This window comes from Lepus europaeus, chromosome 5 (genome assembly GCF_033115175.1).
Source record: "Lepus europaeus isolate LE1 chromosome 5, mLepTim1.pri, whole genome shotgun sequence".
Taxonomy (NCBI): Eukaryota; Metazoa; Chordata; class Mammalia; order Lagomorpha; family Leporidae; genus Lepus; species Lepus europaeus.
Window position 1 is genome coordinate 1,541,285 of NC_084831.1, and position 15,524 is coordinate 1,556,808.

The 15,524-nt window shown below is 69.9% G+C and overlaps 1 protein-coding gene across 1 annotated transcript; it reads left to right on the plus strand.

The window, feature by feature from the left end:
* Window positions 1-1,960: 1,960 nt before the first annotated feature.
* Window positions 1,961-13,745, plus strand: ARHGEF16 (Rho guanine nucleotide exchange factor 16). The gene is given in 15 exon segments (XM_062193070.1): window positions 1,961-2,533; window positions 5,085-5,130; window positions 5,525-5,691; window positions 6,578-6,634; window positions 6,902-7,062; window positions 8,444-8,596; window positions 8,965-9,094; window positions 9,858-9,932; window positions 10,086-10,178; window positions 11,510-11,661; window positions 11,895-12,083; window positions 12,568-12,641; window positions 13,036-13,137; window positions 13,589-13,636; window positions 13,639-13,745. Coding segments are annotated over 15 exon segments (2,109 nt in total). The 3' UTR covers window positions 13,728-13,745.
* The last annotated feature ends 1,779 nt before the right edge of the window (window positions 13,746-15,524 follow it).

Below are 15,524 nucleotides of genomic sequence, written 5' to 3' on the forward strand. Positions count from 1 at the left end.
AAAGTGGGGTATGTATGGGAGAGAGGCGGGAGTCACCTGCGCCTCACTTAAGACAGCCAGGGGGGTCCCGGAGATGCCCAGGCAGGGGGCGTGGCTGGGGCCCAAGCCCTGCCCACCCCACAGCTGCTCACCTGACTGGTTCCCTCCGGCCCCTGCCTTCCCTGGCCTGGGCTGGACTCTGTCCTCTCCTGGGAGGGGCGGCTATCAGCTGGAGCAGGGCTGGGGGAAGCCCTTGGCTGCCGGGGTGTTTGAGTGGCGGGAGGGAGGGCAGCACACGGACGCTGTGGGCCCCTCCAAGCAGGGCAGAAGGCCCCCAGGGAGGGAAAGGGGGCTGAGGGTGGAGCAGTTCCCTGAACTCCCACCAGGCCTGGGGACCGTGGACAGTGGTGAGGGTGGTGCGGCCCCCGCATGCCTGCTCCCAGGGCGGCCGTGGTGGCCGGGGCTCTGGAATGTGCTGAGCCGTGTGCCCTGGGCGTGGGGGTGGCCAGGGCTCCAGGGCTGTGGCTTCTGGTTCCTAGTGGGGCCCCTTGGGCGGTGCTGAGCTGAACCGGCCCTGCCCGGCCTGCCCCGCCCCCTTCAGGGAGGTGCCGGGCCTCTGACTCCCTGGGGAGTGCTGGCAGGGCTGGGCAGCAGGTGTGTGAGTTGGGTGGGGGCTGGGACCGCTGGTCCCAGGGAGCCCTCAGCCCCCGGGGACCTCTGGCTGTGCCCCCCCAGTCCCTGCTAGGGTGGGAGGGGGCTGCTGGCACTGCCGGGGCCACAGCGAAGGGACAAGGCGGCTTTGCGGCCCAGCACAGCGCCCAGGGCTCCCTGCCGCCTCCAGGAAGTGACCTGAGGCCTGGTTTTCCATCTGGGAAAGTTCGGCTTCCATGAGGGCATTTCAGAAAGTCCCTGGAAAAACAGAATTCAGAGGTTGTTTTGGTGCAAAAAAAAATAAAATCTTGAAATTCACGTGTGTGAGGGATCTTAAAAAAACAAAATTGGGGGCTGGTGCCGTGGGGCAGCGGGTAAAGCCACTGCCTGCATCCCCAGCATCCCATGTGGGCGCTGGTTCGAGTCCCGGCTGCTCCACTTCCCACCCCGCTCTTTGATGTGGCCCAGGAAAGCAGCAGAAGGTGGCCCAAGCCTTTGGGCCCCTGCACATGCGTGGGAGACCAGGAAGAGGCTCCTGGCTGCTGGCTCCTGGCACAGCTCTGGCCGTTTCGGTCAGTTGGGGAGTGAACCAGGGGATGGAGGACCTCTCTCTGTAGCTCTTTCAAATGAATCTTTTAAAACAAAAGTTAGTTTGCACCAAAATAATCTTAGAAATCCATGGACGGTGCGCGTTAAGAAAGCTACATGCATGGATGTCAGAGCTCGCCCCGGATCATCTTAGGCGCTCGGCGGCGCTCGGCGGCGCTCGGCGGCGCTCGGCGGCGCTCGGCGGCGGCTATCCCAGTGTTTGCAGAAGGTGAAGGGAGGAGACAGTGCCGTGTGATGTCCACCAGGCCCTGCACCGGGCGTGTGTCCCGGGGCCCCCCGGGGCTGGCGGTTCCATCCCCGGCAGCCTCCACAGCCACACGGTGACAGGGGCCGTGCAGGCTGGCTTCGCAGCCCCATCCCAAGTTCCCAGTGTGGGGAGGGGCGAGCCTGCGTCCTGCCAGGAGCAGGGCCCCACAGGCGGCCCAGGGGACTGTCACCAACGGTGCTCCCTCCGGCTCGGGGACTTGCCCTCAGCTCCAACGGCCTGTCCTGTAGGGAGGGCAGGGTGGCCTCCTGGGTGCGGCCCGCCCCAGTCCCGCCAGCGGGGGGCCTGCCCTCCCTCCTGAGATCCCCTCCCCCCAGGGCTCCTCCCACCTGAGACCCCCTCCCCCCAGGACCTGCCCGGCAGGCCTCTCCCTCCTGAGACCCCCTCCCCCTCCCCCCAGGACCTGCCCGGCGGGCCCCTCCCTCCTGAGACTCCCTTCCCCCAGGACCTGCCGCCATGGCGCAGAGGCACTCTGACAGCTCCTTGGAAGAGAAGCTGCTGGAGCACCGCTTCCACTCGGAGCTGCGGCTCGACGCCAGCGGGAACCCGGCATCTGCGCTCCCCATGGTCCGGGGCTCCCTGCCGGCCAGGCCCAGCGCCGCCTTCCAGCCTGACACCCCCGCTCCCCCGGGGCACGAGGAGCCCCCACCGGTCATCCTGAGCACGCAGAGCCCCGCCGCCCTGAAGATGGGCACCCAGCAGCTGATACCCCGCAGCCTGGCCGTGGCCAGCAAGGCCAAGACCCCCGCCCGGCACCAGAGCTTCGGGGCAGCCGTGCTCAGCAAGGAGGCCGCCCGGCGGGACCCCCGGGTCCTCTCGGCCCCCAGCTTCTCCCTGGACGACATGGATATGGACACGGGCCCCGAGGGGGTGCTCAGGCGGAACCTGCGGAACCAGTCCTACCGGGCGGCCATGAAGGTTCTGGCCACGCCAGGCAGCAAGGGGGACCCCACCCAGCTCAGCCCCCGGCTCCAGGCTCTGGCCGAGGAGCCCAGCCAGCCTCCTGCCCGGTGTCCAGCCAAAAACAAGGTAGGGGACCTGCAGCCCAGACGGGGTGGCGGGGTGCCTCCAGGGCCTGGGAGCGCACAGCTGGGGTGGGGGTGGGGTTCCTGCCCACCTTCTGCATCGCGGCTCTCGCTCAGTGAGCACCTGCCGTGTGCAGGCTCTGGACTGGACCCTGCGATTGTGACTAGCCTGCTGCACACACAGGGCAACCGAGGCTGGCCCCCCGCTGTGTCGGCCTTGCTCCCCGCCAAGTGGAGAGCAGAGCCCAGCTCCGTGGTGCTCAGCAGCTGCCAGGACGCGCTCTGCCCCCTCCCCCACTCACTGATCCCACGTCCGGCAGGGAGGGGCAGCTGCTCACCTGCCCCGGCCCTGGGAGGAGCTGCATTCCCTCTGCTGGCACACACAGGCACCGGCATACACACATGTCCACACATCGTGTGGACACACTGAACACACATAGACACACATACACACATGTGCACACACCCGGACACACATGCATGGACACACAGAACACACACACACAAGCATGCAGATACTTGTGTTCACGTGTACACATACACGTACACACAGAAGCTCACACACGGGTGCACACGCCCACATGGGCGCACGCGTGTACGCACGGGCATGCACACACAGGTGCACACGCCCACATAGGTGCACACATGTACGCACAGGCGTGCACACGCACACACATGTACATGCACAGCCTGTTTTCTGGGCTGGGTACAGCAAGTGGCGCCCCTTGTCCCTGGGCCCAGGGGTCAGAGCTGGGCTGTGCAGCTCCTGCACCGTGTCCCTTGCCCTCTGAGTCACCAGTCCCCTGTGGCCCGGGCTGGGTGTTTGCTGTGGGCAGCCACCGAGCCGGAAGACCGGGCACAGTGAACCTGGCACCTGGGCACCGTCCTCCAGGTCTGGGGCTCAGGGTCCTTGCCTGGGGGCGGGTGAGTGGGCAGGCCTGGGGGTCACTGGCGGGCACGTCACTCGGTCTGTGCTGGAAGCAGCCCAGGCTCATAGGCTGCCTCCGAGAAGGGCCTGGGTGCACTGTGGCTGCCGTGGGACCCTGGGCCTCGGCGTACTCACGGTAAATGCGGGTGATGAGTGGAGCTGACAGCTGCCCCACCCTGGCCCTCCTGAGAGGCTGGAAGGCGGCCAGGGCTGCTGGGAGCGCACAGCCTGCGGGACGTGTGCATTCGCTGGGCACCAGCTGCAGCCCAGCCCTGGGAGACGCTGGGACCGGCTGTTGGAAGGTTGGCGATCGGCCCCAGCGTGGCATCCGCGGTGCCAGCCCACCTTAGACAGCCCTCCCGCTCGGTGGCTGCTCACAGAGAGCCCCGGCCTCCAGCCCCAGGTGTGGCGGCTGAAGGTCAGCCCAAGACCCCCGTGGGCCCCCGACTGCCCGTGTCAGTCCTAGCTTTCGCCACTGTGGGGACAGGGACAGCCCCGTGCCCACCACGGTCAGGCCCCCAGGAGCCACTCGTGCATTCGCTGGTGTTTCTTAAGAGTGATTTATTTAAATGCAGAAAATCTTGCACCCGCTGGTTCACCCCCCAAATGGCCACGATGGCCGGGACTGGGCCACGCTGAAGCCGGGAGCCCAGAAATCCATCCTGGTCTCCCGCGTGCGTGCAGGGGCCCGAGCACTTGAGCCGTCGTGGCTGCGTTCCCAGGCCATAGCAGGGAGCTGGATCAGAGCGGAGCAGCCGGGATGTGACCAGGTGCCCTGGCGTGAGATGCAGGCATTGCAAGCGGCAGCTTAACCCGCTGCACCACAGCACCGGCCCCGTGCACTCACCGGGGGTCCCACATCCAGCGAACGTTTCCCCGGCCCCCACCACCGGCTCCCCACTAGGATAACGCCCTGAGCCTGGTGGGCGCCGTGCCCGACCCGGAGAGCACCCAAGACAGGCGGCTGGGCACTGGGGGCAGAGGAGGCCGTGAGGGGCGGACGAGGTGGGGGAGGGGCAGGGCCACACCAGGGCCCAGCCCCCGAGGGGGGCGGCACGGGGGGGGGGGGGGCGGGTGGAGGGGTCCTGGCCAGGTGCGCTGGGAGCGCCACACCTTCCCAACCACCAAGGGGAGTTTCAGGTCTGAACTCGTTCCGAGGAACCAGCCCCGGCTTTCCCGGTAGCCGCACACCTGCCCGTTGTGTGTCCCAGCGCAGGGGGGGGGCTGCCCAAGGCCCCCAGTCTCCGCCTCCATCCTGAACCTCAGGTGCTGGGGTCCCCGGGCTCTTCCTGCTGCCCTGAGAGGCCCCGTGTGCAGCCCCAGGCCGCAACCCCCGCCCCTTCCCAACCGCACCTGCCCTGCTTCGAGCTTCACTCCAAGCCCACGCCCTCCCCAGCATCCCTTGTCGCTAGCTCAGCCTCCCTCCTCCTCCAGGCAGCCTTCCTGGACTCGTCCAGTCCTCAGTCACATGTCCTACCTGCTCTGAGCCCCATCCCATACCCTTGTGGAAGTGACATACATTGGGCACCTTCTGCACACTGGGCAGGGCACCCCCCCACACACACTGGGCCCAGCTCTGCACGTGGAGTCTGGACCCCCGGCTGATGGCTGCTGTTTCTCACTGCAGAGGACTCTGGGGCGGAGGAGAGCAAACAAGGGCTCCTTCAAGGATGGTGAGCGGCCCTGGGGGCGGGAGGGCCGGTGCTGCCGTGGTGGCGCTGGCTGGTGGGGGCCGCGGGGCCTCAAGCCCGAACCTGACCTTCCAGGGGCCGAGGCCCCCACGGCTGCTCTGACCGCAGCTCTGCTGGGGGCCAAGGGCAGGGACAAGGCCCAGTCCCCCCGCGGACGCCCGGCCCGGCCCACGGTGGCGCTGCTGGTGGTGGGACCGAGCCAGGTCAGAGGGCGCACCTGCCGCGTGCCCCGGCTCAAGTCCGTCAGAGGGGAGCCCGCTGGCCTCCGGGGCTCGGAGGGGGTGGTGATGGCCGCGCACGGCCTGCTGGGGGTGGGGGGAGGCGCCTGCCCCGCCCACAGCCTGCACCCTCAGGAGAGCCCTCCTCCCTGCCCCAGACCCCCGCCTCTACCAGGAGATCCGGGAGCGGGGGCTGAACACCGGCCAGGAGTCGGACGAGGACGTGCTGGACACGCAGCCCGGCTCCGAGGACGCGCCCAGGGCGGACCACATCGTGGTGGAGAGCTACCGGCCGGCCCAGCTCACCTGGAGCCAGCTGCCAGAGGTGGGGCCCTGCCTGCTGCGCCCAGGGCGGCTGGGGCTGCCTCGCCGGAGGGCCCCAGCTGTGCGCAGCTGGCCTGGGGGTCTCTCCCAAGCCACCCTGCCTGGTGACCCCCGGGAGAGGGGAGCCACCCAGGGCCAGGCGGCTCCTGCCACTGTGTGTGTGTGTGGTCGGCGCCCCGCTCTCACTGACCTGCAGGGGGCGCTGGGCACAGAGGGGCGGGGCCTGAGCTCCAGCCCGGCTGCCCTTGCTCCCCACACCTGCAGATGGGGCTGGTGGGGGCCTGGCTGCGCGCGGGGCTGAACCACAGCCCCATGCGTGAGGAAGCGGCTGCTGCCTCCCAGGAGCCCACGCTGCGATCCGGACCGCCCGCTGGGCCTGGCTCGCTCTCCCCCTGGGGTACGGTGGGGCTCCTTGGCCACCTTATGGATGAGGGTCCCCAGGTCCTCCCAGCCGTGGGGGCCCAGCCAGGGAGGACGGTGTGGGTCTCCCCCAGGCTGGGTGGCACGTGTGACAGTCAGACCCTGACCTGGGGGAGCTGCAGGTGTGGGGTCTGAGCCCCAGCCCGGGCACTGGCAGCCCCAGGGGGAACGGAGCACAACTCACCCCAGCAGGTGGCCGCCGGCCCACAGGGAGCCAGGCTGCAGCCCTGCAGTCCCCTCGGCCCTGGGCCCTGCAGGGCGGAGCTTGGGCAGTGCCACCATGCTGGCCGTGTCACCTTCCCAGCATGCACTGAGCCATGGCCCCACCTCCCCCACTCTCCCCGTGGCCCTGTGTCTTGTGGGGAAGGTGTTCGGGACCAGTGCCCCTCCCCACGCCGGACGCCCTGTTTCTCTCCGGGGTCTCTGGAGGGCGCAGGCCCCCTGACTCCGGGCTGTGTGTTCGCCAGGTGGTGGAGTCGGGCATCCTGGACAGGCTGACCCCAGAGGAGCGCAAGAGGCAGGAGGTGAGGGCGGGGGGCGGGGGCAAGGGCGGGCTGGGTCTGCGTGCGGGGAGGCCAGAGCACACGGATGGACAGTGCCCAGTGGTGGCCTCCAGAGCTCTGGGCTCTCATGACGGCTGCGCCTTCGCCCCAGGCCAGGCAGCATCAGAATCCTCGGGCGGGGGTGGGCATCCCTGCCCCGGGACAGTGGGCTCCCCGCTCCCGGAGGGCTGTCACGACAGCCATGTCTCAGGAGCCGGGAGCCCCCCGCAGCCTCCTGTCTCGCCGCAGGCCATCTTTGAGATCCTCACGTCCGAGTACTCGTACCAGCACAGCCTGGGCATCCTGGTGACCGAGTTCCTACAGTCCGCCGAGCTGCGGGCGACCATGACGCAGACGGAACACCACCACCTCTTCTCCAACATCCTGGACGTGATGGCTGCCAGCCGCAAGTGAGGCCCCCCCCCCCCAGGGCACCCGCCTCTGGCGGCCCAGGGGAGCTGTGCTCTGCGCCTGGGGTGGCCGGCTGGCTGGGATGCTGTGTGACAGCCTCCAAGAGGTGGCTGTGGGCTGCTGTGGGCATCCCGGAAGTTCACTCGGGGAGGAGCGCTTCCCCCAGGGCACAGCCGTGCCCTGCCTGCCGCCACGCCCAGAGGGCCCTGGGGCAGGTGCTCACTGGCCCAGAGATGGCCTCAAGTTGCAGCCCCGGGTCGTCTTCCACCGCTGGTGTCTGGTGGCCTGACCGGGCTCCCATTACAGGGCTTGTAGGTGTAGGAGGGCCGGGGTGACACCTGTGTCCCCTGCAGGGTGCAGCCCAGGTGTACACCTGTGTGGGAGCGGCCCTGTGCTCCCCCTGCCCAGGAGGCCCTGGGCCATCTTGGGGCCCCCAAGCTGCACTGTTGACCCGAAGGGGCCAGGGCAGGTGTGCAGGAAGAAGCCCAGCGGGCGGCTGCTGGCGCCCTTTGGAGCCCCTGAGCAGCCCCAGAGCCCTGCTGGAGGCGGGCGGGGCATGGGGACTGTGAAGTCCCTGGGGACGAGGGCTTCCTGTGGCGCTTGGTGACTGGATGTGGGAAACTCCCCGGCCGGCCCCCCCCAGCACTGACCCTGGGGCGCCCTCTGTGTCTGATTCTGAGCCCCGCAGGGCTTCAGCCTGGCCTGTTCCAGTGTCCCCGTGGGCAGGCAGCACGGCTGGGGGTCAGCGGCTGCCGGCTGGCGCTCCCAGACCTCACCTGGGAGCCCACAGAGCCGCACATTCAAGTCGGGCCAGGGCAGGCACGCGTGTGCTGGGCCCGTGTCCGGGCAGCGGGGGTCTCCGCTCCTTCCTGGCCGTGTCCGTGGGCACCACTGCTCCTGACTCGCTGTCCCACCTGCTGGGGCTTCCCGGGGGCCAGCGGCCAGCACGGTTGCCGTGCAGGACACCTGGGGACCCTGTCCAGCCCTGGCTGGAGAGGGGGCTTCTCAGAGCCTGGAGTGGGGTGAGTGGGCTGCCTTTGTTGGAGCCCAGCCGGGGGCTCGGTCGGCAGAGCTGCCCGATGTAGGCGGGGCGGGGTCTGCCCACCGTGTGACCGCGTGTGGTCGCCTGTGCCCGCCCTTGGGGCCTGGAGCTCCCACCCCGAGCTTCTTCCCAGGGACAGGCGTGCTTCCTTCCGGTGTGGGGAGCTGCCCTGGCCTGGCCTTCGCCGGGGGCGTGGCTGGCTCGGGCTGCCCTGAGCCACCTCCTGCTGTGTGCGTGTGCGTGCGTGTGCACCCGTGGGCAGCGCCGTCGCGTGCCTGGGTGCACACGTGCTGGTGGACCCCAGGACCCAGCCCTCGCCCCCGGCCTCGCGCCCGCAGGTTCTTTGAGGACCTGGAGCAGCGGCACAAGGCGCAGGTGTGGGTGGAGGACATCAGCGACATCCTGGAGGAGCACGCGGAGCGGCACTTCCACCCCTACGTGGCCTACTGCTCCAACGAGGGCTTCCAGCAGCGCGCGCTGCAGAGGCTCACGTGCGTGCCCATGGCCCCGAGGACAGCCCCGTCCCTGCCTCCCTGCTGCCCACGGCCCGAGGACAGCCCCGTCCCTGCCTTCCTGCCGCCCATGACCCCGAGGGACAGCCCCGTCCCCTGCCTCCCTGCCATCCACCGCCCCGAGGGCAGCCCCGTCCTCTGCCTCCCTGCCGTCCACGGCCCTGAGGACAGTCCCATCCTCTGCCTCCTTGCTGCCCATGGCCCCGAGGGACAGCCCCGTCCCCTGCCTCCCTGCCATCCACGGCCCCAAGGGACAGCCCCGTCCCCTGCCTCCTTGCTGCCCACGGCCCCGAGGGACAGCCCCGTCCCTGCCTCCCGGCCGCCCACAGCCCTGTCCTCTGTTGTAGGAGCAGCAACGCCGCCTTCCGCGAGGCCCTGCGGGACATCGAGAGGCGGCCGGCGTGCGGGGGCCTGCCCATGATCTCCTTCCTCATCCTCCCCATGCAGAGGGTCACGCGGCTGCCCCTCCTGACGGACGTGAGTGCCCAGCTCGTGGGAAGGCGGCCAGGCCGGGCAGCCCCGCTCAGCTGTGGGACTGGCTTGTGGGGGTCCCGACAGGAGAGCCCCCGCCTCTGGGCCAAGCATCGCTCCCCGTGGCCTGCGTCACACCTGCCTGCACCTGTGACATTGGAACAGGGTACCAGTCATGGTGACAGCGTGGTTAGAATCGTGACTGCTGTCACCCACAGAGCACACGCATGCACACATGGACACGGGTCACGGGACCTGCACACATGGACACGGGTCACGGTGACAGCGTGGTTAGAATCGTGACTGCTGTCACCACAGAGCACACGCAGGCACGCATGGACACGGGGGGCACGGGACCTGCACACGTGTGCACACGTGTGCCTTCCAGCACAGAGCAGGAGCTGAGCTCACAGAGACCGCGCACGGCAGGGGCTCGCAAGCCAGCTGCCCCGTCACACACGACCTCAGAGCCCCGGGCCCCCAGCACGGGGGAGGAGTGGGCACCTCAGCTACCCCTCCCCCACTGCACGGTGGCAGGAAAGGTGACAGCTGAACAGGGAACTGACCTGACCGGGGCAAGCCGGGGTGGGGCGGCCATCGGGGGCTGCGCACGCTGGGGGGGGGGGGCAGCTGAGCTCTGCTCTGAGGGCCCCCCAGCTGCCTTGCAGCCCCCACCCACCCTGGTGTTGGTGGGGAGCCCCTGCCCCGTGCAGGCGCCATGCCTGGGATGCAGGAGGGGACTGGCACCTCACATCCGGGCTCTCCCCAGACCCTCTGCATGAAGACCCAGGGCCACCCCGAGAGGTACAAGGCGGCCAGCCGCGCCCTGAAGGCCCTCAGCAAGGTGAGCGGGGTCCCGGTGGGGGCGGGGCTCAGCCCACCCACACCCAAGTTCTGCCTCCGCCCTCCACCCCACCCCCTGGAGCAGAGGGTCTCCCACGTGGGCGGGGCCGGCAGCAGGGGGCGTGGCCGGCTCAGCTCAGCGCCTGCCCGGCAGCTGGTGAAGCAGTGCAATGAGGGGGCGCACAAGATGGAGCGCATGGAGCAGCTGTACACCCTGCACACGCAGCTGGACTTCAGCAAGGTCAAGGTAGGGCCCTGTCCCCTGTGTCTGCGGTCAGGCTCCTCGGCCTCCATCCCGGCGCTGGGGAGGGCAGAGGCCTGGGGAGGACAGAGGCCCAGAGAGGACAGAGGCCCAGGTGGGGGAGGACAGAGGCTCAGGGAGGACAGAGGCCCGGGCATGGGAGAGGGCAGAGGCCCAGGGAGGTCAGAGGCCCAGGTGGGGGAGGACAGAGGCCCGGGAGGGCAGAGGACGGGCACTGGGCCTCCTACGAGTGCTGCCTCGGTTTCCCCCACCTGGGCTCGTCCCTTGTGCACCCTCGGCCTCTCAGCTTCATCACCCTCCTGCCCCAGCCGTAGGACGGGGGGTGGGGGAGGCTCCTTGCTGGCCTGGCGGGGGCTGGGCTCTGCTGTGCCAAGGGTGGGGGGCACCGCAGTTCCAGCTTGGATCTCAGGTTTCCCAGTAGGTCCTGGGGAGGGGCAGGGTGTCCGCAGCCTAGATCCTCCCCAAGCCAGCAGGACCCCACAGGTGTCCACCGGGTGCCCCCTTGCCCTCGCAGGGAGCCCTGGCACGGTGGTGGGTTGCAGCCTCCCCACCCCAGCCCCCGGGAGGGCTCTGGGTCCCTGCAGTCGAGACTTCCTGGCGTGGGTCTGGGTGGGCTTCCCGGGCCGGGTGTGAGGGTGATGACTGCTCCCTGCCGGCACTGCCCACGCCCCTTGCAGTCCTGTGTTTGACTTTGGGGTGCAGCCCACCCCCGGCCAGAGCAAGGACCCATCCCAGGCCTGGCTGTCCCTAAGCGGGCTGCCTCCCGCCACGTGGCCTCCAAGCCAATCTTGAGACAAGCGGCAGGGGCGGGGCGGGGCGGGGCGGGGGGCTTGGCTGAGGCCTGGGGGTGGGAGGTTCGGGGGCTGAGTCCGCAGTGGGTTGTGGGTGTCAGACCCAGTGCAGGTGCGGAGCAGCCCCACCCCCCCCACGATGCCTCAGCCCTCGCCCGTGCAGGGCAGGGCGGGGAGCTCTGCGGGGGTCAGGCCCCGCCCTTTGGATGCCACAATGTGGCCACCAGGCCGGCTGTTCCTGCCCTGGGCGCTGGCCTTGCAGCCGCTGTGCCTGAGCCCCCTGGATCCCCCCCCCCCAGGCCTGGGCTCTGCCTCCCAGCAGGTGCCTGTGGAGCCCAGAGGTGTGGCTGGAGGCGTGGCAGGAGGCGCGGCTGGAGGCGTGGCAGGAGGCGTGGCTGGAGGCGTGGCTGGAGGCCACGTGGGCAGCCCTGACCCAGGCGCTGGGTCTCTGGGGCCAGCCAGGAGGCCCCCGCCGTGCCCGCGGGCAGTGCCCACAGGCGCGTGTCCGCTCTGCTCTGTCTCCAGTCGCTCCCGCTCATCTCCCCCTCCCGCTGGCTGCTGAAGCGCGGGGAGCTCTTCGTGGTGGAGGAAGCCGGGCTGTTCCGGAAGATCGCCAGCCGGCCCACGCTCTACCTGTTCGTCTTCAATGACGTGCTGGTGGTCACCAAGAGGAAGAGGTGGGGCCGCGGGGACGCTGGGCTGGGGGCGGGCGGGGGCTTGAGCCCTTTGACCTCAGAACTGGGGCTGCCCAGCCTGGCTCTCGCAGTGCCCGCCCAGGTCGCCAGGGGACCCCTGTGTCCCCGGGGCTTGGGGACGGCTCTGGAGCAGTGACACCGGCGGGGGCCGGGGAGGGCACTGGCCGCAGCGTCCCATGGACCCCTCCCCCCCCCGCCCCGCCGTGTCCCTGCAGTGACGAGAGCTACGTGGTCCAGGATTACGCCCAGACAGAGCACGTCCAGGTGGCCAAGTTGGAGCCGTCGGAGGCGTGGCTGCCGGGAGGCGGCAGCCGCAGCTCCTCGGTGCCCCACCCCTTCCAGGTGACCCTGCTGCACAACAGCGAGGGCCGCCAGGAGCAGATCCTGCTCTCCACGGACGCCGCGTAAGAGCCGGGCCCCCCCCCCCAGCACTGCCCTGCGCCAGGGGTGGCCCTGCCCGGAGCTGTGATGGCCGCTCCTGGGAGGGGGCCAGCCGAGGCACTGACCCTCCAGAGAGCGGGGAGGGAGGATGACCAGCCGGGCACAGCCGTGCAAAGGCCCTGGGGCAGAACATGGACAGGGGCTGGAGCACAGTGAGCTGGTGCGGTGGGGGCAGGGCTGTAGGCCGCTGGACCATGGCTGTAGGGTGCCACTCCCCACGCCCCGCCCTGTGGCCCTGGCCAGCAGAGATCTTCCAGAGGGGACGCTGCCGCTGGGATGGAGGGGCGGGGCTCCGACCTAGCGCTGACGGGCTGGGGTCTCAGGACGCAGCTGCCGCCCTCTGACTGGGTCCTCCTGCCACTCCCACTCCCCCCCTGTGCCCCGGTGCTGGGTGTCCAAAGCCATGGGACAGCTTGCTGGGCTCTGACCCCGCCCCCTGTGCCCCAGGAGTGACCGGGCGCGGTGGATCGTGGCGCTCACCTACAACGAGAAGCAGTGGCAAGGCCTCTCCAACAAAGGAGGTGAGCTGGCCGGGGGTGCCGGGGAGGGGGCTTGCCTGCAGGACAGGCTCCCTCTGCCCTGTCCACACTGCAGTCTGCCCACATGCTGGGCCCCGGCCCTACCTGTGTATGCGGCCACCCGGGCTCCAAGACCCAGCTCTGTCCGTGTGTCACCCTGTCCTGCCCAAGCCCGGGAGCTGGGGGAGGCGGAGCCACGGGGCGGGGCAGGCTGGCCTACATCTGTCCCGGCGGCGGGGGGAGGGACAGAACAGGAGCGCCCTCTACCCATGCCAGCACCTGGGCCCTGAGAGCAGGTGCCCCTGCCCGTGCCTGGACACCTAGGGCCTCCCAGGCGGGGCTGTGCTGGGGGAGGCGGAGCCCTGGACGCCAGTCACTGTCACGCATACCCCCGCAGAGCTGCCCCAGGTGGAGGTCACCAAGGCCTACTTCGCCAAGCAGGAAGACGAGGTCACGCTGCAGCAGGCGGACGTGGTCCTGGTTCTGCAGCGGGAGGATGGTGAGCACGGGCGGCTCGGGGGCACTGGGGCGGCGGGGGGGAGGGGTGCCGCTGGGGTGCAGCCAGTCCCCAAGGGAGGGCTGGACGGCTCTGGAGTACTGGTGCAGGGGAGGGGGTGCCGCTGGGATGGCGGTAGGCTGCCCGAGGGAGGGGTGGGCGGCTCGGGGGCACTGGGGACAGGGGATGCTGCTGGGGTGCAGCCGATCCCCAAGGGAGGGCTGGACTGCTCGGCAGTACTGGTACAGGGGAGGGGGTGCTGTTGGGATGGCAGCCAGCTCCCCGAGGGAGGGGTGGACTTAGCGCTGCCACCCCCCACCCAGGGACAGAGCACCCGAGAGTGGTGTGAGCGTGGGTTCCCTCCTGAGGCGTGAGGGTGGGGTCGGTTCCAGGGGGCGTGGGGGCAGGGCACCCACAGGCCTGCCTGTCCCCTCCCCTGCCCGTGCGGCCTCAGGGTGGCTCTACGGCGAGAGGCTGAGGGACGGCGAGACAGGCTGGTTCCCGAGGACTTTGCCCACAGCATCACCAGCCGCGTGGCCGTGGAGGGCAACATGCGGCGGATGGAGCGGCTGCGGGTGGAGACGGACGTGTAGCCGCCGCCGGGCCCTGGAGAGCCGGCCACGCGTGCAGCATCCGCCCCAGCCAGCGGGGAAGCGTGAGGTGACCCCAGGCGTCCTCCTGTGGCTGCCACGCCAGGCCCCGGACACTCACCCACCCCTGCCCTCAGAGCAGCAGGGGCCGCCCCAGGTCCCCCCGCGGGGCTGCTGTGAGGAAGCTGTGGCCGGCGGGGACGCGGGAAGGGCCCGTCTCGGCCCCGCCCTGTTCTGGGCAGAGGGCGGCGGCCTGCGGTGCCAGGCCGAGCGGCACAGTAAAGGCTTTCTGACCACCTTGCTCTTCTGCGGCGGCTCCGAGTCCGGCCCAGGCCTCCCGGGGCCCAGGGAAGGTCCCCAGGGGCCATGGGCACCCATACGGTCACCGTGTGTGTGGCCTCGGCACCGGCTCCTGTCCAGGCGAGGATGGCCCAGGGCTGGCAGCAGCTGGGCCTTACAGGGCTCGGTCTGGCCAGGGGCGCTGAGGGCGCAGGGGGTCCCCCCGGGCTGTTCCTGGGATGAGGTCAGCCCCACGGCCTCCCTGCCCCGCCCCCGGCCCCTGGACGGATGGTGCGTTCCACCTCTCCCCACCCCTCAGCCGGGCTAGCTCCCTGCTCTTCCTGTAGCTGCTGCGGGGAGGCGAGCTGGGGCAGGGGTGGCCGTGTGCCTATGTGTGCGCTCGTGTGCCCATGTGTCTGCACTAGCTGGAGCTGGTGGGAGCCTACAGCTGTCCGTAGCTCTTCTGCTACCACGACCACCGGTTCCTGGGGACCGGGGTCAAGGAGAGGCCAGCTGGCCGGCCAAGTTCTGTTAGGAGCCAAGTAGCTTTGGGCCCGAGCTCCACCGGCTGCTGTGAGCTGGGGTTCAGTAGCTCAGCCTTGGCAGCAGGGGGTGGGCACCCACGTGGGCCCTTGGGGCAGCACCAGCCTGTGCCCAGGAGGCACCCCCAGCCGTCAGCACAGGCCTGGGGGGCCAGCCACACCCAGCACTCCACGGGGGTGGGGCCGTGGGCAATAGCAGGGGGGGTTGCAGGGGCTGTGCCAGCCCTGGTGCCAGCTCGGCCCCTGGAGGCGTCTGCCCGGCCCCGACCGGCTGGGGCACAGTGACGCTCTCGGTAGGATGGGGCCGGTGTGGACCCCTGGGCGCCCCTTGGGACCTCTGTGTTTGCCCAGTGTCTGTCTCCAGACGAGGGTCCTGCCACACCCACCGCTCAGCTGGGCAGGGGGCACTGGCCCCAGGCGCCTGCGTAGATGCATGGCACTGTTGCAGGTGGGGAAACTGAGGCCTCACGACCCAGGGGCCACTGGGGCACCAGGGACCAAGGTGCCAGCTGTCCCTGCACACCCACTGGGGCCTGGCCAGCCTGGGGGACACCTCAGTGGCTGTGTGTCTGCAGGGTGGTGGGCCTGAGCCCCCTCCCCAAGGCCACCCAGAGGGGAGTGGAGGGGAGGCGGGGCGTGGGCAGCAGAGGCTGAGGGGCTGCCCAGCCCCCATGGGTCCAAGCCGGTGTCCTCCCTGGGGAGGTGGGAGCTCAGAAGCCTGGTACGAGTGGCCACGGTGGACAGGACGGGCGCCTGGCCGGACGGGCCACCTGTCCCTTCCCCAGAGAGCATCAGACACAGAGCCCAGCCCCAGTGGGGCCCAGAGCCCACAGGGCCACCCCTCCCCCAGCGTGATGGTCTCTTTGGGGGGGGTAATACACACGGAGGGCTTGTGCCCGGCGACCTCACAATCCTGTCCCGCTCAGCATGGCTTCGGGGTCAGCCGTCACTTCCGGCCACTCCCGGATGCTCTTGACCT